A 23,924-nucleotide genomic window follows, 5' to 3' on the forward strand; every position below is an offset into this window, starting at 1 on the left:
TGAGGTGTGTTTGTGTGTGTGTTGGGGGTGAACAGGGGAGCCACCGGGAGAAACTTAAAAATGTCTAGACTGCAAGCTTGCTGTGGGCAGGGAATGTGTCTGTTGTTATATTGTACTCTCCCAAGTGCTTAGTACAGTGCTTACTACACAGTGCTCAATCAGTATGTCAGTGAATGAAATATTCAAAGGAGTGTTGGTTGAGTGAGGGGCAGGGTTGATGGGAGGGTGGAGCGAATGCAGAAAATTCAATGAAAAGGTTTTCCAGGGCGAGGATTGGAACCATCGTGTAGAGTGCCCCTCAGCTGCAAATTAAAGGAAGGAAAAGTGCCTGGCAGTCACGGGATCCTTTCTTTTTTTGTGCTATTTGTTAAGCGCTTACTATGTGCCTGGCACTGTTCTAGGTGCTGGGGTAGATACAAAGTAATCAGGTCGGATGCTGTTTCTGTCCCACATGGACCTCACCATCTTAATTCCCACTTTACAGATGAGGTAACTGAGAGGCCCAGAGAAATGAAGCGACCTGCCCAAGGTCACACAGCAGACAAGTAGCGGAGCAGGGATTAGAACCCAGGTCCTTCTGATTCCCGGTTCGGGCTCTATCCACTAGTCCACGCTGCTTCTCTCTGGTCTGGAAGCTCCAAGCCAGGCAGAGTCCTCAAGTGTGGGCCAGATGGACACAGCTTCTGAGAGCTGTCAATTAGAAATTCAGGTTTGGTTTTTTTTTTTAAAAAAGCTTTTTTTTAATTCTCTCTGGAGTTAGAGCAGTGCGGTTGTTCCCACTTTGCAGCAAGGTCTGAGTCACAGACTCACTGAGCTGGCCTCTCTTTTGGAAACCGCCACTGCCTGTAGAAATCACTGCTGACACACTGGTTGAAAACTAAGGCAAACAAATATCTTATCTCCTTCCCAGCAGTGAACACCTGGAAGAATCCAACTCAAACAGTAGCTTACTTAAGCCCCCAGAATGGATGATGGTAGAAGAATCTCCCTATTTACTCTTCCAAAACGATCTACATCAGAAGTACAGACATTGAGCGCATTCCTTTAAAATTTTCTCCTTCAAATAGACTCTGATTCATTCCACTGCAACAGTCAGTTAAGGAGATTTTTATTCCAAGCATGTAATCAGTTACTAGAAGTAGAGGGAAAATGTGAATTTGCACTCTTTCTGGGAAATCAATTTTTTCTATAGCGATGTTTGTTACCATCTCAGTTTAACTTGATTGTTCATAAGACTCGAAACACATGCTCAGTATTTTAGCATCATAAAGCTGAAGCTCTACTTAGGCTTTTTATTTCTTGGTGTGGGATTCCTTCCCAAATCTGTACACTGTTTATACTAATTTAGCAATAAACCAATAGCTAAAAGATCTTATACCCAGATTCGGACATACTTTTTAAAACTCTTGGTGACTAAAGCATAGTTACTCGTGTAGAAATGTGTATATAAAAAACCTTTCGGTTAGAATTATACAAAAAAACTAAAAGTTTGCTGCTGTAAAACTGGTTTCTATTTTTCTTTTGCATTTAAAACTGTATTGCACTGACTTGTTTTACACTGGAATCTCCTAATGAAAAAGTAGTACACAGATTAAAACTTCTTTTTTCAAACTGCTACCATGCACTGTCTATATCTATGTATCACAATATGCCTTTATAGGTATATAAGTCATGAATGGGTAACAAATTTTATATATATAGTGATCTTTCATACTTGAAGAAGTCACTGATGGTGATATAAGTTCGATATGGGTAGGGAGCCTGTCTATCAATTCCGCATTGTATTAATCAGTGGTATTTATTGAGCAGTTATTGTGTGCAGAGCACTGTATTATGCTTGGGAAAGCACAATACAACAGAGTTGGTAGGCCGGATCTCCAACCACAAGAGCTTACGGTCTACCAGGGGAGAAGGATTAGGGATAGAGAAACAGTAGAGTATAAGAATATTTATATAGGTGCCGCGGAGCCAGGATGAATATCAAAGTACTTAAGGGGTACATACCTAAGAGCCTTGTCGTTGCAGAGAGGAAGGTGAATGGGGAAATAAAGAGGTTAGTCCAGGAAGCCCTTTTGGAGGAGTTGTACTTGGTCACAGTAAGTGCTCAATACCTTTGTTTGATTAATATTTACCTATGGATGTGCCTATGACTGAAAAGAAGAGTGTGTGACCCTCAATTCCAACTGCATTATGCACTGAGAAAGGCGATCAGAATATGGGATAACTAATGATTGTTATAACGTGCTTTCACTCTCTCTTTCTTTTCCTTTCAGTGCCCCATATATGCAGCATTTTGGAGCACAGATGTGCTCACTTCTGCGTCAACACTCCCGGCTCCTATCTTTGCAAGTGCAAACAAGGATACATCCTGAACTCAGACCAGATGACTTGCAGAAGTAAGATCTTTTCCTAATTTATCGAAACTTTCTTTCTTCTCTTCCTCGTCCCATCTTCGCCTCTTCCGCTCCCCTCCGTTTCCCTCCCGACTCCCTAGAGCCTCGCAAAAACTGGAATTTCTAGGTCAACCCGAGCCGGGCCCTCCGCAGACCAAAATGGGGGCGGCAAGATGACGGGGCCCCGTCCGTCTTCTTGTCCGGAGTCCAACCACTCCACTGGGATGAGTGTTGGCTCTGGGGCCTGTGACGCCGCCTCCTCTTTCCCGGAGAGGGAGGCATAGACGGGGGGGACAGAGGTGGCTGGCTGTTAAACTCCCCGTCTGCTCCACCTGGTGATTTCATAGAGACGGCCCCACCCGAGGAGTTCTGGCTTGGGACTCACATTGTGGATATTTGCCCGGCCTGCTGAGTAGAGCCATTTTCAACCTAAACGTTTTTTGGTTTCTCTCAGGGATATGTTTCCGCTTTGAATCTCCGTCAGGAAAATGTGTGCAAAATACACCGCAGAATCCCCACCTCAGGGAGGGGTGTCTGGTGGTTTGCTTATTTTTATAGGCAAACCTGTTAATTAAATTAAGCCAACGTATGATATATAAAGCCTTCAATAACTTCCGCCCTGGACATTTTGGTGACCATCTCTCATCATCCCTCTAGACTCTAAGCTCATTAGGGGAAGGGAATGTGTTTGTTATATTGTACTCTCCCAAGCATTTATCAGAGTGCTCTGCTCACAGAAAGCGCTTAGTAAATACGATTGATTGATTGATTATATGTCCCACTGAGATGATCGTGGTTCATCTGTCTGGTATTTGACTCTGAGTAGGAGGCTGACCACTCTAGGTTGAAGGATACCCAATTTGACCAGTTGGCCCAGTATTCATTTAGTTATTTTTATGGAACAAGTTTCCATGGGGCTCACAACCTTCACCACCATTTTACAGATGAGGAAACTGAGGCCCAGAGAAGTGAAGTGATTTGCCCATTGTCGCACAGCAAACAAGTGGGAGCGCTGGGATTAGAACCCAGGGCCTTCTGACTCCCAGGCTTGTACTCATCCACTAGGCTACATTGCTTCTCCTGTCTCAGTGTCTCCGTTCAGTTCCATGTATTGGTGGTGGAATCTGTTGGAGACAGGGTATTCGTGTGAGTTGAAAATGGGTGTTTCCATCTTCCTTCCACATCCTTATTTAGTCGTATTTTGTTAAGCGCTTACTATATGCAAAGCACTGTTCTAAGCGCTGGGGGGGATACAAGGTGATCAGGCTGTCCCACATGAGGCTCACTGTCTTAATCCCCATTTTATAGATGAGGTAACTGAGGCCCAGAGAAGTGAAGTGACTTGCCCAAAGTTACACAGCTGACAAGTGGCGGAGCCGGGATTAGAACCCATGACCTCTGACTTCCAAGCCTGGGCTCTTTCCACTGAGCCGTCAGCCCTTATCTCACTTCACTCGAGGGCGCAATATCAGGGGACTTCCCCACAACTAGATTCTAAAAAGTAATCGCCTCAAAGATTATACCTATCTATAATATCTGTCTTCCCCTATAGATTGTAAGCTCCTTGTAGTTAGGGAACGTATCTGCCAACTCCACTGTATTGTATCTCCAATCCAGTGCTACGTACGTAGCAAGTGCTCAATGAATGTCCATGGCTCAGTGAAACGAACACAGGCTTGGGAGTCAGAGGTCACGGGTTCGAATGCCGGCTCTGCCACTTGTCAGCTCTGTGACTGTGTGCAAGTCACTTAACTTCTCTGTGCCTCAGTTCCTTCAGACTGTGAGCCTCACGTGGGACAACCTGATTACCCTGTATGTATGTAGCTTAAAACAGTGCTCTGCACATAGTAAGTGCTTAACAAATACCAACATTATTATTAAATGTCATTGATGTATGCTCCCAAGTGCTTAATCCAGTACTCTGCACACAGTAAGTGCTCAATGAATCCAATTGATTGACTGTTTGGCATAACCTTCCATAACCTATCTGCCAGTGCCAGGTGATTTCAAACCTTGCTCTTGGTATCATTTCATTCCAGAGAATTTTAACCTGTCAATGGGCAGGGATTGTCTCTGTTGCTGAATTGTACATACCAAGTGCTTAGTACAGTGCTCTGCACATAGTAAGTGCTCAATAAATACTATTGAATGAATAGTAAGCCCTCAATAAATACTATTGAATGAATGAATGAACCTGTCTTCATTAACTAGTTCCTAGGGGTTGTTCTATTTATTTTTTTTACATTCTTTTCTCCGTTCTGATGTGTGAAGAACTATTATCTTTTTCTCATTTCTGTTTAGCGGTATGCTGTGACTGAGTTGATTTGATGATTTCTAAAATGAAAAAACATATAGGTAGAAACTGTCTTCATTAACAAGTTCCTGGAGGTTGTTCTATTTATTTGTTTTTCATTCTTTTCTCCATTCTTATGTGTGAAGATTATCCTTTATCGTTTTCTTAGACTTAATGCTTTAGGTTCTGTTTCGAGGTGTGACGGGACCGAGATGATTCGATGATTTCTGAAATAAGAAGGTATATAGATAGAAACTATTAATCCTCTTTTCAGGCCTGGGCCCAAAGGTTAGGCAAAAGATTAATGCTCTGGCCAGTATGAGTTAACCCATATTACAAAGGGCAGAGGTACAATTACACATAAAGCATTTCAGCATGGGATCCATTATACAGGGCCCCCAAGAGACCCACTTCTCTCCATAGAGAGGAATCATGTGTTTATAATATGTGGGTAGAGTGGAGGGTTAGGGTGGGCAGAGTAGAGTTCTCTGGTAACCCCCGTTCCCTAAGCCAAAATTCTCCTCATCTTCTCCTCAGAAAAAAAGCCCACTTGGGGGTGGGGAAGGGGAAGTAGGCCCATTCCTCTCTTTAAATCGTGGGTCCTAATCCCGGCTCCACCGCTTGTCAGCTGTGTGACAAGTCACTTCACTTCTCTGTGCCTCAGTTGCCTCATCTGGAAAATGGGGGTGAAGACTTGTGAGCCCCACATGGGACAACCTGATCACCTTGTGTCTACCCCATTGCTTAGAACAGTGCTTGGCACAAAGTAAGCGTGTAACAAATACCATCACTATTATTTTTTAAAATGGCTGGAGCTGTTTGTAACCCAGTAGTGGCTGTGGTGGGGGTTAAGGTGGGTCTGGGGTCTGGTGACTGATTGTAGGTTCTGTGGAGGTGGTGAAGGAGTGGTGCTCCGAAGACAGTTGGGATCAAAGACTAAAGAAGTTGTGCTTCAGAGGGCGGATGGGGGTGTTGGATAACTCTGTGCTCCCTCTCTACCCCAAATATTGTCCCTAGCAATGAGTATTATACCCAAGACCCAGCCCTGTTGCCTCCCATCCCCATCACGCACTGCCTCCCGCTCCCAAGGCTAAGCCCCCAAACTGGGGCTTCTGTTGTTCACAGGAGGGATTGGTCTTCCATGTGATTGTTTCCTCAGAGTTCAGGAAAAAATGGGGTAGATTGTAACCACAAGGCAGTACCCACCCTTAGCAAATGACAAAGTGAATTTGTAGATGTCGGGCATTTACTATTCCAAGGAGCAGTGTTCTTCCTTGGGTCAGTTAAGGCAGGCAGTCAGTGTAATTCTAGAACTTTACCATAAAAATAATAATAATAATAATGGTATTTGTTAAGAGCTTACTATGTGCCAGGCACTGTTCTACGCACTGGGGTAGATACAAGGTGATCAGGTTGTCCCACGTGGGGCTCACAGTCTTAATCCCCATTTTACAGATGAAGGAACTGAGACACAGAAAAGTGAAGTGACTTGCCCAAGGTCACACAGCAGACGAGTGTTGGAGCTGGGATTAGAACCCAGACCTTTTGACTTCCAGACCCATGCTCTATCCACGAGGCCATGCTGCTCCTCCTATGAGATGACCACCTTGAACAGCCAGCCACCCTGAGATTGGTTCCCTCGGGGACTTTCTCGGTCACAGACAGAGTTAGCCAGTCCTGTAGGTAGGGCCCAGGCGATGTCGTTATGACAGGTGATGTCACATGTTGTAGAGTAGGGTGAGTTCAGTCCGCCGCTCTGCCACTGTACCTCCACTTCCCCAACCCACACAGTTCAGATGTGAGATTCCTGCCAGCAGGTCACCAGAGGAAGTCAGGCACAGGCTGAAGAGGTTTAGGGGAGAGCGAGGGGCCCGGCTCTGTGGCCCATCCCAGCCTGGGCCAGTTTCCTGTCAGGATGAAGCCTGCCTTGGGACCGGAGACTCCCCTCAATACCGTATAGACCACCAAGACCCAGAGACGCCCCTCAATACCCTATAGACCACCAAGACGCTTGCCAGGGTATCTGGCTTGGCCCTTTGTCTTCTCCGGGCCAGAGCAACACTGCATCCCAAAAGAGCCCCAGCCTGGGCAGAAAATGGACCTTCCGAGGCTACGGGGGTGGGGCTCCTCAGTTGGGTCTGCCTCATTTAGCCAAACACCTGGGGCGTTTGCCCTATTCTCCCCCTTCTGCCTGCCCAGTGAGGCCCTAAGGCCAACGATAAGGCCTGGAAACTGGAACTTTCTCCTCACCTTCCAGTTCTGTATACAGAAGGAGATTCAGAATGGGCAGGAGATTAACTCTGCATATAAAATTCAAGGCTCATTTTCCCCTTTAGTGTCTGAATTCTGCACTCAAAAAATGGGGGAAAAAGAAAGCCTTGTGTAATCGCACTTTTCTACACCAGACACCACGTTCTGCTCTTTTCTCTTGCATGCCGTCTTCACCCTGTTCCCTTCTCTCTCAATGGGAAAAGATTTTATTGTGTTTTCTAAAAAGCAGGCCTGAGCTCATCGTGGACGGGGAATGTGCCTACCTCCTCTGTTGTATTCTCCCAAGCACTTAGTATGGTGTTCTGCATCCAGTAAGTGCTCAGTGAATACCACTGATGTATTGCTGCATACCAAAAGCAGTTTTAAAAATGTTACCTTTTTCCTAGCTTCCAGAAACAATTTTATATTCAAGAGGGAGAGAATCCTGTGTGTAGGATGGGGGTGGGTACTACCTATACTCTTCTGTCCCCCAAGCCCCATGCAAAATGCCTTTAACTGCTTCCATTCTTTGCAGAAGCCTTCATTTTCTCTTGCTGAATGAATTTAGTGGCTTTCCATCCAGGATTCAAGGCAAGAGGTCATTTCCTCAGTTTTGATTTGTGGCAAGCCAACCATTGATATGGTGGGAGGTTTCAGTGTATATATATTTCAGCCAGCCTATATCTCTAGGGGTTTAGTCCGTTTTGCCTTTTTGGTATTTTCTGCTGAACAGGTTGCAGGCGTTTGTTTTTTTTTTTCTCTTAGAACTGTAGCTTCTCTGGAATTGTCATTTAAGGAACACTCTCCTCTCTAGTCAGGGGAGAGGAGTGTGTGGATAATTTTCTTCAGAAAGACCTAAACACACATCCTCTCATATCCACAAAATGAGACAGATCCACTCACAAAAGCACAAACACAACTCCCTAAAGATACGTTCAGCAATCATAGTGGAAGGTGGAACCTTTCAATCAGTCAATCATACTTACTGAGTGCTCACTGTGTGCCCAGCACTCTACAATGGCCTAGTGGATAGAGCATGGACCTGGGACTCAAAAGACCCTGGGTCCTAATCCCAGCTCCAACACTTGCCTGCTGTGTGACCTTGGGCAAATCTGTAAAATGGGGATTAAGACTGGGTCCAACTTGATTAACTTATCTACCCCAGAGCTTAGATCAGTGCTAGGCACATAGTAAGTGGTTAATGAATGCCGTCATTATTATTATTAAGTGCTTGGGAGAGTTCTGCAAAGAGAGGGGTTGGGAGAGAGGGAGGGAGATTGGGAAGAACAAAGGGTAAATAGGAGGCTCTAAGGGTGTTGTGGGCAGGGAATGTGTCTACCAGCTTAATTGTATTATACTCACCCAGTTAGTACAGTGCTCTGCACACACTAAGCGCTCAATAAATACCACTGATGATGATGATGATGATGAGACACAAGGGACTGAGACAACTTGAAGTAGGAAACATATTCTTCCAGGCCTCCCAGGCTGCGATGGCAGAGAGCCAGTCGGGGATCTCTGTGGCTACCCAAATTGCCATCTTCTCCCCACTTACTGTGGTAAATGGACAGATGTGTTTTCATCTAAATTCTAGAATAGCTTTAGTGACTGTTGGTAGCAATGCCTTGGATTTTTGCTTGTTTAAAATTCTGCAAAGGTCGGCAAAGCTTCTGAAGCAACACAAATCAGTGTCAGCCAAATGAGCAATACTTTGCACTGGGTTCTCATGTGACTATTTCCCAAGCGCTATTGGTTGCAAATCAACCCCAGAATTACCAATTCCCAGAGAAGCAGCCTGGCCTAGTGGATAGAGCCCAAACCTGGGAGTCGGAGGACATGAGTTCTAATTCCAGCTCCTCCACTTGTCTGCTGGGTGACTTTGAGCAATTCACTTAACTTCTCTGAGCCTCAGTTACCTCGTCTGTGAAATGAGGGTTAAGGCTGTGAGCCCCATGTGGGACATGGACTGCATCCATTTTGATCAGCTTGTATCTACCCCAAAGCTTAGTACAGTGCCTGGCACATAGTAAGTGCTTAACAAATATCATTAAAAAAAAGTTCTTGAAGATTAGTTTAGGAGAGGAGAAGTATAAAAATGACATCTAAGTGACTTGGAAAAGTGGCAATGGGACTAGACGTGGGTAGGTGATACCGATTAGAAGCAGAAGTGGGTGATAGAAGTGAATTTTGCGGGTGGTAGAGAACGTGAGGGGTGATGGGGGTGGGGTGGTATTGGGGGACAAAAAGGCAGGCCGATTCCTGCCCCTTTCCCTTTGAGTCAGGGGGAGCGGGAGACGGGTGAAGCCCCCTCAGAAGAGAGCGGAGGAATGACCATATTGTCCGGAGTGTAACGGTGATGGATCCACTCTCACCTACTGGGATGGAGTCCAAATTATTTGGCCCCGCATATTTTTAATGGCCAAGAAAAATGGAATTTGCACCAGTCAGGAAGCAGATTGGTGTATTTTCAAAAACATGAGCTATCATTTGACAAACATCTGTGTCAGTGTCTGATGGAATTGCCTGTTGCTGGAAACACAGTTCTGGTGTTTTCTCAGAATTCCATTCTGTATTCATTATAGTGTATTTATTTAATCTAGCTAATCTCTCCTTTTTTTTTCTTGTAGGCTTGTACAAATCCCCGAGGTCATATATACCTAAGTTGTGAAACAGAGTTCTAGGACAAACACAGTTAAAGCCAACTGTCAGGTTTTCCTTCTGTCCCTCTTATTTGGCCTATGAGCTCTCTGTGACTTGGAGACTATGTCCAATTGATTAATTTGTATCAACTCTGGTGCTGGGCACATGAATACCACAATTACCATTATTATTTCCAGTGAATGCCCATTGGATATTGTATTGGGAAGCAGCGTGGCCTAGTGGAAAGAGCGCGGGCCGGGGAGTCAAAGTACTTGAATTTTAATTCCAGCTCCTCCACTTGTCGTCTGGGCGACCTCGGGCAAGTCACTTAACTTCTCTTCATCTTAGTTCCCTCATCTGTAAAATGGAGGCTCACTATCTGTTCTCCCTCCTACTTAGAATGTGAGCACCATGTGGGATCTGGTTATCAGGTATCTACCCCAGTGCTTAGTACAGTGCTTAAGCACATAGTAATCCTCTCCACCTGTGCATCTGACCCCATTCCTTTGCACCTTAGCAAAACTCTCGCCCCTTCCCTTCTTTCCTCCAAACAGCCATCTTCAACTGTTCACTCTTCAGTGGCTTCTTCCACACTGTTTTCAAATATGCCCATGTCTCACCTATCCTAAAAAAAACCCTCCCTCAACCCCGCGGCTCCCTCCTGTTATTGCCCCATCTCCATCCTACCATCCCTCTCCAAACTCTTTGAATGAGTTATCTACACCCACTTTCTCAAATTCCTTTCCTCCAATTCTCTCCTTGGCCCCCTCTAATGTGGCTTCTATCCCCTTCACTCCACATTAACTACCCTCTCAGAGGTCACCAATGATCTCTTTCTTGCCTAATCCAATGGCCTCCACTCCATGTTAATCGTCCTAGACCTCTCAGCTTTCTTCAACACCGAGGACCAGCCCCCTCTCTTGGAAACATTATCCAACCTTGACCTCACTGACTCTGTCCTCTCATGGTTTTCCTCGTCTCTCTGGACATTCATTCTCACTCTCCTTCGCGGCCTCCTCCTCTGTCTCCCACCCTCTAATTGTGGGAGTTCCTCAAGGTTCAATTCTGGACCCTCTTCTATTTTCCATCTACACCCATTCCCATGGAGAACTCATTCACTCCCGTGGCTTCAACTACAACCTCTGCGCAGATGATACCTAAAACTACATCTCCAGCCCTGATTTCTCTCCCTTTCTGCATTTCCTCTTGCCTTCTAGACATCTCTACTTGGATGTCCTTCCATCACCTCAAGCTTAACATATCTTGTATCTCCCCAGCACTTAGAACAGTGCTTTGCACATAGTAAGTGCTTAACAAATACCATCATTGTTATATCCAAAACAGAACTCCTTATCTCCCCACCCAAACCCTGTCCTCCCCATGACTTGCCCATCACTGTAGATGGCACCACCATCCTTCCTGTCTCACAAGCCCGTAACCTTGGAGTTATCCTTGACTCCTCGCTGTCATCCAATCCACTTATTCAAACTATCACTAAATACCGTCAGTCCCACCTCCACAACTGCTAAAATCTGCCCTTTCCTCTCCATCCAAAGTGCTGTCAGGTTAATGTAATCACTCATCCTATCCCTCCTGGATTATTGCATCAGCCTCCTTGCCCACCTCTCAGCTGCCTGTCTGCCCTCTCCAGTCCATACTTCACTCTGCTGCCCAGATCAGTTTTCTTCAAAAATGTTCAGGACATTTCACCCCACACCTCAAAAAACTCCAGTGGTTGCTCATCCACCTCCACATCAAACAAAAACTCCTCACTATGGGCTTTAAAGCAGTCCACCACGTTGCTCCCTCCTACCTCACCTAGCAATTCTCCTTCTACAACCCAACCTGAATAATTCACTCCGCTAGTATTAACCTTCTCAGTGTGCTTCCGTCTCGCCTATCTCACCACTGACTTCTAGCCCATGACCTGCCTCTGGCCTGGAATGGCCTCCATCCTCAAATCTGACAGACAATTACTCTCCCCCTCTTCAAAGCCTTATTGAAGGCACATCTCCTCCAAGAGGCTTTCCCAATCTAAGCCCCCGCTTTCCTCTTCTCCCTTCTGTGTTGCCTTGACTTGCTCCCTTGCTCATCTACCAGCCCAGCCTCACAGCACTTATGTACATAGTTTCATTTGTTTATTTGTATTTATCTCTGGCTCCCCTCCTCCCTGTTGTGGACAGGGAATGTGTCTGTTTTTGTTGTAATGTACTCTCCCAAGTGCTTAGTACAGTGCTCTGCACATGGTAAGTGCTCAATAAATATGATTGAATGAATGAATGACCATAACAAATACCCAAATCATTATTATTACTATTGCATTTTGCCAAGGAAATGATAAATTATAGCGTGCTGCTAGAAAGGTAGTCCCATCAAGACAGAATTGAGAGCGCAGTCAAAGCGGACAAGGAACTTGTTTATGGGGAGCCCAATATCCATCTTGATGAAGGGTCCTCAGAATCCAGTCAGGCCCCAGTAATAAGCAGTCTGCATACTGACATCCCTTAGCAGCCACCAAATTGGCTTGGGGACCCCCAGATTCCTAATTTGTCCAGCCTGGGGAGTTGAGAAGAAGTTTTTCTCTGTGGAAGTAATTGATCAATCAGTTGATCAATGGTATTTATTGAATGCTTACTGGATGTAGAGCAATAACCTTGAATGATCAATCTTTCCAAAATGTGAATCGAACACTCCTGGGATGCCAAGATGCATATTTTGTCTTTTGTTATTAATAATAATTCTGGTATTTAAGTGCTTACTATGTGCCAGGCACTGCATTACGAGATGGGGTGGATACAAGCAAATTGGGTTGGACACAATCCCTGCACTGCATGGGGCTCACACTGCCAGTCCCCATTTGACAGACGTGGTAACTGAGGCACAGAGAAGTTAAGTGACTTGCCCAAGGTCACATATCAGACAAGTGGCAGAGCTGGGATTAGAACCCGTGACCTTCTGATTTCCAGGCCCGTACTCTATCCGGTACGCCCTGCTGCTTTTCAAAAACCTTTGTTTCAAAGATGACACTGTTTAGTGGTGAACATGGAAGCGAGACGGTGACTGAAGAGTCCAAAGTAACACCTAATAATAATAACTGTGGTATTGGTTAAGAGCTTTCTATATGCCAGGCACTGTTTAAACACTGGGGTAGTTACAGGGTAAAGAGGGACACAACCCCCGCCCTACATGGAGTTCACAGTCTTAAACCCCATTTTACAGATGAGACAAATGAAATCTACAGAAATGAAGTGACTTTCCCAAGGTCACACAGTCAAATGGCGGAGCCCAGATGAGAACCCAGGTCCTCCAACTCCCCAGTCTGTGTTCTTTCCAGTAGGCCATGCTGCTTCTCAGCCATGACACACTGCTTAGTGCTGAGACTGAACTACTTTACCGGTAAATCCACAGCCCCAGACCTTTCCAAGGCTGCCTTTAAGCATTGATCTGCTTTCTGGTTATATGTGAGACAGGCAAAGCTGGTGTCTTTTTGAAAGTCAAAGCAAATTCCAGATGCGCAAATGCATTTATTAAAGCTGGGCTCCCAGACACTTCTGGTTTATTCCCGTTTTTAAACTGCAGTGTAACTTCCTCCCCCTTAGTGCGGAGCCATCAGTGAATGTAACAGTAGCCTTCAGCATCTGTCTGCAAATGTGCTCGGCATAAGGAGAAGTGTGCCAAAATCACAGGCTGAGATGGCAAGGAACCTGAACGTAGAGAGAAAGCAGATTGACAGAGAGAAAGAAGCGAATGAACAGAGGGTACATGAGTGGGGCAGGTGGGAATTCTGGGAAAGGAAGACAGGAATGGGGGACTGAGAGAGGACCAAAACCTGGTGAGCAGAGGAGCTGGAGCAAAAGCCCAGGTAAAAGTGAGTCGCTAATAACTGGAAATTAATCAGTGGTTATTTATTGAGCACTGAAGACAAAAGGCTTGAGTTCTAATCTCAGCTCCACCACTTGCTAGCCGTGAAAACTTGGGCAAGTCACATAATTTCTCTGTGCCTCGGCTTCCTCATCTGTAAATTGAGGATTCACAGCCTGTTCACATCACTGATATTTACTGAGCGCTTAACTGTGTGCAGAGCACTGTAATACACACTTGGGAGAGTCATTTAGGCTGTGAGCCCGTTATTGAGCAGGGATTGTCTCTCTCTGTTGCCGAATTGTACATTCCAAGCGCTTAATACAGTGCTCTGCACATAGTGCTCAATAAATACTATTAAATGAATGAAATACATACAATAGAGTTGGAAAACACAAACCTGCCCACAAAGAGCTTACGGACTAGAGTCATTGACCGACATTACAATTAATTACAGATAGGGGAAATGGGAAAGTATAGGGATATGTACGTAAGGGCCTTAGGGTTGAGGATGGAGTTCATATCTAGTACTTGGGGGTACAGATCAGAGTGCATAGGTGAGGGAGAGGGGAGGGAGAATAGAAAAAATGAGGGTTTAGGTAAGCCCTCTTTTTGTTGTTGTTGTTTAAATGATATTTGCTAAGCACTTACTTTGTGCCAGGCACCGTACTAAGCTCTGGGGAAGATACAAGATAATCGGGTTGGATCCGATCCCTGTCCCGCATAGAGCTCACGGTCTTACTCCCCATTTTACTGATAAGGTAACTGAAGCACAGAAAAGTTAAGTGATTTGCCCAAGGTCACACAGAAGGTAAGTTGAGAGGCCGGGATTAGAATCTTATGTTGCTTCTCTTGGAGGGAATGTGATTTTAGAGGAAGGTTTTGAAGTTTGGAAGAGTATTAGTCTGTCGGATATGAAGGGGGAAAGGTTCCAGGCCAGAGGTACGATGTGGACGAGGGGGTCAGTAAGAGATAGGTGAGATTGAGATACAGAGAGTTTGTTGGCTCGAGAGGAGCCCTCCCCCTTAGACTGAGAGCCTAATGTGGGACAGGAGACTGTCCAACATGATTCTTGATCTAACCAAGTGCTTAGTACAGTGCTCTGCATACAGTAAGCGCTCAGTAAATACCATTGATTGAAGAGGCAGTGAGTCCTCATTTATAGATGAAGATACTGAGGCACAGAGAAGTTAAGTGACTTGCCTAAGATTTCACAATCAGCACATTGTAAGCATTTAAACAGAATTTTTATTATTAGCCAAAGATGGGAAGCCATGTTGGAAGGAGGGGATGAATGGGCAGGGAGAAAAGTCTCCTAAGAATTGGAAAGGGCACATTCATAAACAATCAAAGTCAAACAACCAGGCAAAGAACAGGAAACAAGGGGATACTTAGAGCTCAAAAGTCGGGGGCAGGAGAGGGGCAAAGGTGAAAAAGACAGGCGGAAAGCTGGATGCATCCCAAAAAGGGAAATGTAAAACTCCAAAGGGAAGAGAGGCAGGAAGAGGTGAGACCTGTAAAGTTTTGATTGGCATTTAGCAATGGAACACTGGCTCCCCAGGGTGTTATTCTGAATGAGAGGGCAAGGGTGGAGACTTTCCACAAATACCCCTTCCTTCCCCCCCCCCCCCCCCGTCCCACCCGCCGCCTTCCCTTCTAACTTCTGCAGGTCCAAGCCCAGTCCCTGGCTCCGACAGACCTCTGCAAGCAGAGCTGGCTCTGATCTCTGCTGCATCCTGGGATCGATGCTCTGCAGATTGTGAAGGCCCAGACAGCTAATCTGTCATGGATTTGAGAAAGAGCCACACACCAAGAGTCTAAACTCCTCACAGACAGCATCCCCCATGGCCTCACATTGCAAAAACAACAGCCAGTTCAAACGCCACATCGGCACATTGGGCTCCCAACCAAGTGCCCTACCCAAATTCCTTTGCCTTTCCTTAGCCCCGACACCTTCCAACTATTTGCCCTTCTCCTCTGCTGTTGTCTCTGGGCTGAAGGAACGATGTCAAGAGCAGGGCCGGAACGGAGGCCTGAAAAGCCTGTTAGAAAGTAATGTTAATTGTCCCTTCCACTAGAAGAAAACAGGGGTCTATTGGCAGCCTCATGCAAGCAGTGAAGCGGTGTGGCCTAGGGAAAGATCACAAGCCTGGGAATCAGAGGACCTGGGTCGGACTGTGAGCCCCCTCAAAGGCAGAGTCCTTGTCTAAACACCGCGAAAAAGTAAACAGGATCCACTGCCTGTTCAATCGAAGACATTTATTGAGCGCTTACTCTGTGTAGAACACTGTACTAAGTGCTTGGTAGAGTAGAATACAACAGTTGGAAGGCACAATCCTGCCCACAAGGAGCTTACAGATTAGAACTGTTGACCAAGAGTACGATAAATTACAAACAGGGAAAATGGGAAAGTATAGGGTTATGTAAGTGCTGAAGGGCTGAGAATGGGGTGAATATCAAATACCTAAGGGGTACAGATCTGGGTTCATAGGCGATGAAGAGGGGAGAGCAAATGGGGGAAATTAAGACTCAAATCTGTAAGCTTCTTGTGGGCAGAATCCGATTCTGCAGTCTTCCAAGCACTTAATACAGTGTTCTGCACACAGAAAGAGCTCACTAAATAGTACTGATTGAACAGGCATTGAATCCTGTATATTCTTTCCCAGCTCTGCGCCCAGTAAGACTTAATCAGTAGGATTTATTGAGCACTTACTAGTCGCAGAGCAATGTACTAACACAACTGCTAATAATAACTGTGGTTTTTGTTAAGTGCTTAGTATGTGCCAGGTACTGAACCAATCGCTGGGGCAGATACAAGGTAATTGGGTTGGACACAGTCCCTGTTCCATGTAGGCCTCTCAATCTCAATCCCCAATTTACAGATGAGGAGAATGAGGCACAGAGAAGTGACTTGCCCAAGGTCACACAGCAGACAAGTGGCGGAGTCGAGATTAGAACCCAGGTCCTTCTGACTACTAATCCCAAATTTACCACTTGCCAGTTTTATGACCTTGGGTAAGTCATTTTATCTCTCTATGTCTCAGTTTCTTCATCTGTAAAATGGGGTTTCAAATAGCTGTTCTCTCTTCAACTTCGACCTCGAGCCCTCTGTGGGACAGGGACTGTATCTGATTGTCGTCATTTACCCCAACACTTAATTTATCAATCTGTCAGTGGTATCTATTGAGCGCTTACTATGTGCAGAGAACTGTACTAAGCCTAAAGAGAGTACAGATCAAAAGATTTGGTAGTCACTATTCCTGACCTCAAGGAGCTTAAGCTTGGGAAAATCAGGATGCAAAAGAGATGGAGAAAGGGAAATGAGGGGTCAGTCAGGAAAGGAGTCTGTAGGAGATATGATTTTTTGGACGTCTTTGATGGTGGGCAGTGTGGTGGACTGCAGGGGAGGGAGTTCCAGGCCAGAGGGAAGACTTGAGCAAGGGGACGTCAGCAAAATAGATGAGATCAGGGTGCTGTGCGGAGGCTGATGTTAGAGGGTGGCTGGGTGATAGAGGAAGATAAGCACAGCTGGTGGTGGCAAGAGCTGCTTGAGTACAGTGCCCTGCTCGCAGTAAGTGCTCAATAAATACCATCAATTAAGTGCCTAAAAGTCAACGGTCAGGAGTTTCATGCAAGATGGATGGGTTTTTGAGGAGGGACATGCGGACTGAACAATTTTTGTAGAAAAATAATCCAAACGGAGTGAAGTATGGACTCAAAAAGAAGAAGCATCATGGCTTAGTGGAAAGAGCTCGGGCTTGGGAGTCAGAGGTCGTGGGTTCTAATCCTGGCTGTCACCTGTCAGCTATGTGACTTTGGGCAAGTCGCTAAACTTCTCTGAGCTTCAGATACCTCATCTGTAAAGTGGGGATGAAGACCGTGAGCCCCATGTAGGACAACCTGGTAATCTTGTATCTATCCCAGGACTTAGAACCGTGCTTGCCACATAGTAAGCGCTTAACAAATGCCATCATCATTACTATTAGAGACGAGAGGCAGGGAGATCAGCAAGGTGGCCAAAGTGGTAGTCAAGGCAGGATATAAGTGCTTGAATCATCATAGTAGCAATTTGGATGGCAAGAAAGGGGCAGATTCTAGAGATGTTATGAAGGAAGAACCAACAGGATTTAGTTACAGGCTAAATATGAAGTTGAATGAGAGAAATGAACTGAGGATAATACCAAGATTATGTGCTCGTGAGATAGGAAGGATGGTAGTGTTGTCTGTAGTGATGGGAGAATCATTTTGGGACATGGTTTTGACGGGCGGTGAAGGATTTCTGTTTGGGACATGTTGATTTTTGAGGGGTCAACGGGACATATGGAAGAGATGTCCTAAAGGCAGAATGAAATGTAGGACTGCAGGGTCAGAGAGTGATCAGGGCTGGAGAAGAAAATTTGGGAATTGGTTGGTTAGAGAGTGCAGTGCTTGGCACAGAGTGAGTGCTTAAAGCCAAAATTATCATTATTACGATTGCCTTCATCCTCATAATTATTACTGATAGTGGGCCATGGCAACACCCCAAAAAGCACACTTCAGTGTTCAGTTTCTCTCAGGACGGCCCTGTAAGCTTGACGGGCAGAAGCTCGGTCTTTAGACTGCTGTTGACACTGATGGAGAAGCAGTGTGGTCTAGTGGATAGATCCCGGGCCTGGGAGTCAGAGGACCTGGGTTCTAATCCCAGCACCACCACTTATCTGCTCTGTGACCTTGGGCAAGTCTCTTCACTTCTCTGGACCTCTGCTACTTCATCTGTAAAATGGGGATAAAGACTATGAGCCCATGTGAGAGCTGAACTGATTAGCATGCATCTAAACCAGCACTTAGTATAGTGCCTGGCACAAGTAAGCGCTAAAAAAATACCATATATATATTAAAAAATGGCTGGGGCTGGGCCAGAGAATGAATAATAATAATGTTGGTATTTGTTAAGCACTTACTATGTGCAGAGCACTGTTCTAAGTGCTGGGGTAGATACAGGAGAATCAGGTTGTCCCACGTGAGGCTCACAGTTAATCCCCATTTTACAGATGAGGGAACTGAGGCAGAGAGAAGTGAAGTGACTTGCCCACAGTCGCAGAGCCGGGATTTGAGCCCATGACTTCTGACTCCCAAGCCCGGGCTCTTTCCACTAAGCCTGCTTAGTGATCCCTCACTCAGGTTCTCCACCTGCAAAATGGGGACAATAATATGACTGAGTAAATCCCTGGGTGGAATTTTCCGGTTCATTCTACTTGTCTGTGCTTTGAAATCCCTTTAGGGACGAGACTTATTGTAATGAACTCATGTTTTTGTTTTTTTTCAGCTCAGGACCTGTGTGAGGAACAGAACCATGCCTGCGAGCAGATCTGTGTGAACATGCCTGGTTCCTACGTCTGCCAGTGTTTTGACGGTTACACGCTCGGCGAAGATGGAAAGAGATGCGTTAGTAAGTATTCACTCTAAACATCAACATCATCTTTATTAACTCAAGTTGATAAAGAGATATAGAGCTGAAGATTGTGAAAAGAGAGAGGCTGGAAGACTGTTTCTCTTCTAACAAACCGGTACTTTTGGTCCCTTGGTTATGGTATTATATTCTAGGGTGGGTTTTCTGGAGCTTAGCTAATAACTACTTTGCCCTATTTTCCCTACCTTGGAATCCTCCTCTGATGAAAGAACTTGAAAAGTGGAACTGTCTCACCTATTCGCGACCAGGAAATTATTTTCTAGCCATAGAGTCTATTCAGTATAACTCGATCCGGAAGAGAGCGGGAGTGTCTGTTTTATATATGGGTGGTTGATGATGAACTTTTCCATAACGTATGCTGGACTGTCGACAGGGATCAGAACCACCTCAGGAAGAGTTATTGAAATATCGTATCTTTGGGTTGGGTTTCCGTCCGAAGAACGTGGCAGTGGAAGGGTGGAACGCCATCTAAGTGGATCCAGCAAGGGTTGAAGAGGGAGTTTAAATGCCTCCTTTGGTTCAGGAGCACTGTTCTAAGCGCTGGGGTAGACATAGGGGAATCAGGTTGTCCCACGTGGGGCTCACAGTCTTAATCCCCATTTTACAGATGAGGGAACTGAGGCACAGAGAAGTTAAGTGACTTGCCCACAGTCACACAGCCGACAAGTGGCTAGCTGGGATTCGAACTCATGAGCCCTGACTCCAAAGCCCATGCTCTTTCCACTGAGCCACGCTGCTTCTCTATTTAATAATGTCGGTATTTGTTAAGTGCTTACTATGTGCCGAGCACTGTTCTAAGCGCTGGGGTAGACACAGGGGAATCAGGTTGTCCCACGTGGGGCTCACAGACTTAATCCCCATTTTACAGATGAGGTAACTGAGGCACCGAGAAGTTAAGTGACTTGCCCAAAGTCACACAGCTTTTGTGGTATTTACGTACTTATGTGCCAGGCTCTGTTCTAAGCTCTGGGATAGATATAAATTATTCAGATTGGACACAGTCCAGTCCCACATGTGATTCCCACGTGGAATTCACAGCCATAATCCCCAGGAAACTGAGACACAGAGAAGTGAAGTGGCTTCCAAGGTCACACAGCAGATAGGTGGTGGAGCTGGGATTAGAACCCAGGTCTTTCCAACTCCCGGACCTGTGCTCTATCCACGAGGTCACAGTGCTTCTCTTTGTTCTCCTGCTTCTCTCTGCTTCTTGTGTTCATGCTGCAGATAAAAGCGTTAGAAAGACATTGCTGTATTGAAAAATGTAACAATACAAGAAAGATTCTTTTCAATAATTTCCAAAAGTGAGAAAACAGCAATGACTCAGCAACTGCAAAGTCTCTGACTTTTGTAGCTTCAAGGACTCCCTGGACAGCCTAGAGGTTGTTTTGTTTTTTTTCCAATACATTCAGGTGGCACATCATAGAAAACAAGGAAGTTTCTGTCTTGCCGGACTTCTCGGTCGTGAAGACGGGTGGGAGAATGGGAGAACAGGTCTCGAACCCCTCTGGGAGCCCCAGTGATGAGTTTATCTGAATCAGTTGTGTTTATTGAGTGCTTACCATGTGCAGAGCGCTGTACTAAGCTCTTGGGAGAGTACACTATAACAAGAGACACATTCCCTGCTCACAACGAGCTTACAGACTAGAGGGGGAGACAGACATTAATATAAATAAATTATAGATGTGTACGTAAGTGCTGTGAGGCTGGGAGGGGGCGTTGAATGAAGGGAGCAAGTCAGGGTGACGGAAAAGGGAGTGGGAGAAGAGGAAAGGAGGGTTTAGTCAGGGAAGACCTCTTGGGGGAGACGTGTCTTCAATAAGGTTTTGGGTAATTGTTAGAGAAGGTGGGGCGGGGGGAGAGGTGTTCCAGGCCAGAGGGAAGACACGGGCGAGAGGTTGGTGGTGAGATAGATGAGATTTGTGCTATTGGGCACCATTTCTGCCTGTCTTCCCACTCCACTGTCCTCCCTCCCTGGTCACTGATGGGCAGGAGGCCTTTCTAGGCCTCCTGGAGACTGTGCAATGACCAGACCAGAGAAGCCTCACCATTACGATCTCAGCATCATGTTCTAATCCTCTGGGCCAAGCTTCCTCTCAGGTCTGTTTCCAACAAAATCGGACAAGGTGTGGGAGTGGACGTGGGAGGGGAAGAGAAGAGAGGGAATCCTAGCAGAAGGCTGATGACTTTCCAAGGCCTGCCTGAGGAGTCAGGGCTGCTGCTATGACACAGGTTTTCCTTCAGTCCCAGGATACTCGGAGGGAACTGCTAGTAAAGTCTGTAGTTTTAAGACTTACACGGGACCCCTGCCAGGTTCTTCCTCCAAAGGGCTAAATCAGCAGCTATGGATTCCCTGTCTAAGGGGTTTGGTTCCCTGTTTATTTTCCGGAACTCGGCAGGGGATAAGAGCAGAGCTTCCCAAAAGTTGGGGCAATAGTCCTATAATATGGCGTTGGGAGGCATGGGAGAGGGAAATTGTGTGAAAGTCAGGAAAAATAGAGAAAAAGAGGGACCCCCATCAAGAAATCGATCATATTTATTGAGTGCTTAGTGTGTTCAGAGCACTGTACTAAGCCCTTGGGAAAGCACAACATAAAAGAATTGGTCGATGCATTCGCTGCCCACTCTGAGCTTACAGTCTAGAGGGAACAGTCTATATAAGTATTTATTGAGTGCTTACTGTGTGAGGAACACTGTACTACAATATAACAGAGTTGGTAGCCACATTCCCTGCCAACACTGAGCTTACAGTCTAGAGGGAACAGTTAATCAACCTATGTATGATTTATTGAGTGCTCACTGTGTGCAGAACAACACTATACTGCAATAGAGTTGGCAACTCAAGCCAACCCATGCTTACAGTCTAAAGCGGGGAGACAGACACAGAGCACACTCAGACCTCACTGTGAGCAGGGAATGCATCTACCAACCCTGTTGTATTAGACTCTCCCAAGTGCTTAGTACAGTGCTCCGCACACAGTAAGGACCCAATAAGTACCACTGATGGATCGATCGGAGGCAGACACACATTCACACTCACACAGACACACTTCTCAAATTCCCACTCTGAGAAATGCCTACTCTCCGAAACAGATGTCTTTGGCAGCAGAGACAAATAGGAAAAAGGAACTACAGTTGATGCAGTTGTCCCCAGTAGCTGCAGAGAAGGAGGAGTGGATAGAGCACGGACCTGGGAGTCTGAGGGTCATGGGTTCTAAACCCAGATCTGCCACTTGTCTGCCGTGTGACATTCGGCAAGTCACTTCACTCCTCTGGGATTCAGTTACCTCATCTTTAAAATGGAGATTGAGACTGTGAGCCCCACATGGGACAGGGACTGTGTCCAACCTGATTTGCTTGTATTCGTCCCAGCGCTTAGTACAGTGTCTGGCACATAGTAAGCACTTAAATTGCACAGTTATTACTATTACTGGCTGTGCCCCAGGAGCTCCTGGCAGCTGATGGTACCTACATCAGCTGTAGATTTTCATCTTCCCTCTGTGGCCTCTCTCTATACTGGACTTGCCACTATCATGGCCACCTCAGCCAAAAGCCGGATTTTTGTGACAACACCCGGGGTGACCAGACCAGTGAGTACGATATGCAGCATTACCTCCTAATGTAGGATGACTGGTCATGGATTAGTCTTTCCCTGCTGTAAAAGACTAAGTGGGCCTCTCCCCTCCCGCCTCCACCACGTCAGAAGATAAGCCCAAGCTGATTTTCTGGTGGCTACGACTTCCATAATAGCGGCTCGCTGGTATTGGCTCCTATTCCAGATTTACGACCATGGTCTCTGTTCAAATTCAAGCCCTTCAATCTCCATCTTTTTACCGTTTGCATGAATTTGACTTTAGTTTTTCCCTCGCCACTGACTCATTTCTCTCCTTGCTGGAGAAATGTTTCTTCCCATTTTAGTAGAGATCGGCTGGCAGGCTCAGGTCCGGTTCTCTGTAGTTTAACCTCTTGTCCCTGATGTCATGGATGCCCGTGGTTATGGTATTTCCATTTGACGGCTGAGGAGTTTCACGGGCATTCACCCCCACATCTGCAGCCTCAATAAATGCGACAATGAATGGATGAAGGAATGGCTTAGGCGTAGTTAGAATATTATTTTGTTCCTATTATGTGAGTGATTCCTTTTACCAGGATATCAAGGCCGATGCAGCCAATTAGATGCAATTATGAGCTTCCACGCCTGAACTGGTCAGTGTATGGGTTGCTGACTCTTAAATGCCTGTCCTCCCGAAACAGTTCTTTTTTTCCATTAGCCTTGCCTCAGAAGGGAGGAATTTCTGGATCTTTTGGACTTTAAACTTTGTCTGTCAAACATGTCTTTGTACAGTATGGTAGGAGTTGAATCAAGTATGTGAAATAGTTGACAATTTCCTCCCATCCTCCGGGCCCCGACCCTAATGGATGGTCTATCACCATTTCTGCTTGCAAAGCTCTTCTCATCGCTCCCTTTCTCTCTGCCAGGAAAGTGTTCCTTCATTAGGTGGGGAGCGGGTGGGATATTTGCCTTTCCTAAAGGGGATCTTCAGCCAAGTTCTCACTCTTTTGGCAGGAGGTTTTATACCAGGAAGTAAATCCTGGTAAAAGGAATCACCCGCATAATAGGAAAAAAATAATATTCTAACTACACCTAAGCCATTCCTTCATTCATTGTCGCATTTATTGAGCGTTTACTGTGTGCAAAGTACTGTGTACTACTGTATGTACTATACTATGCAGTGGGGTGGGTTTGAAGCAGTGTGGCTCAGTGGCAAGAGCACAGGCTTGGGAGTCAGAGGTCATGGGTTCTAATCCCGGCTCCGCCATCTGTCAGCTTTGTGACTTTGGGCAAGTCACTTAACTTCTCGGTGCCTCACTTACCTCATCTATAAAATGGAGATTAAGACTGTGAGCTTCATGTAGGCCAACCTGATTACCCTGTACCTACCCCAGCGCTTAGAACAGTGCTCGGCACATAGTAAGCGCTTAACAAATACCAAAATTATTATGATTATTACAGTACTGAGCGGTGGGGTAGTTACAAACT

The 23,924-nt window shown here is 45.8% G+C and overlaps 1 protein-coding gene across 3 annotated transcripts in view; it reads left to right on the forward strand.

Annotated features, from left to right (window-relative positions):
• The window catches only part of MATN2 (matrilin 2), a 142,355-nt gene that overhangs the window by 53,978 nt on the left and 64,453 nt on the right, over nt 1–23,924 (forward strand). For all 3 annotated transcript variants that reach the window (XM_029063440.2, XM_029063442.2, XM_029063441.2), the window contains exons 4-5: nt 2,274–2,396; nt 18,743–18,865. In XM_029063440.2, coding sequence (XP_028919273.1) covers nt 2,274–2,396; nt 18,743–18,865 — 246 coding nt within the window. The remainder of the gene's footprint in view (nt 1–2,273; nt 2,397–18,742; nt 18,866–23,924) is intronic.

This window comes from Ornithorhynchus anatinus, chromosome 4, assembly GCF_004115215.2.
Source record: "Ornithorhynchus anatinus isolate Pmale09 chromosome 4, mOrnAna1.pri.v4, whole genome shotgun sequence".
NCBI lineage: Eukaryota > Metazoa > Chordata > Mammalia > Monotremata > Ornithorhynchidae > Ornithorhynchus > Ornithorhynchus anatinus.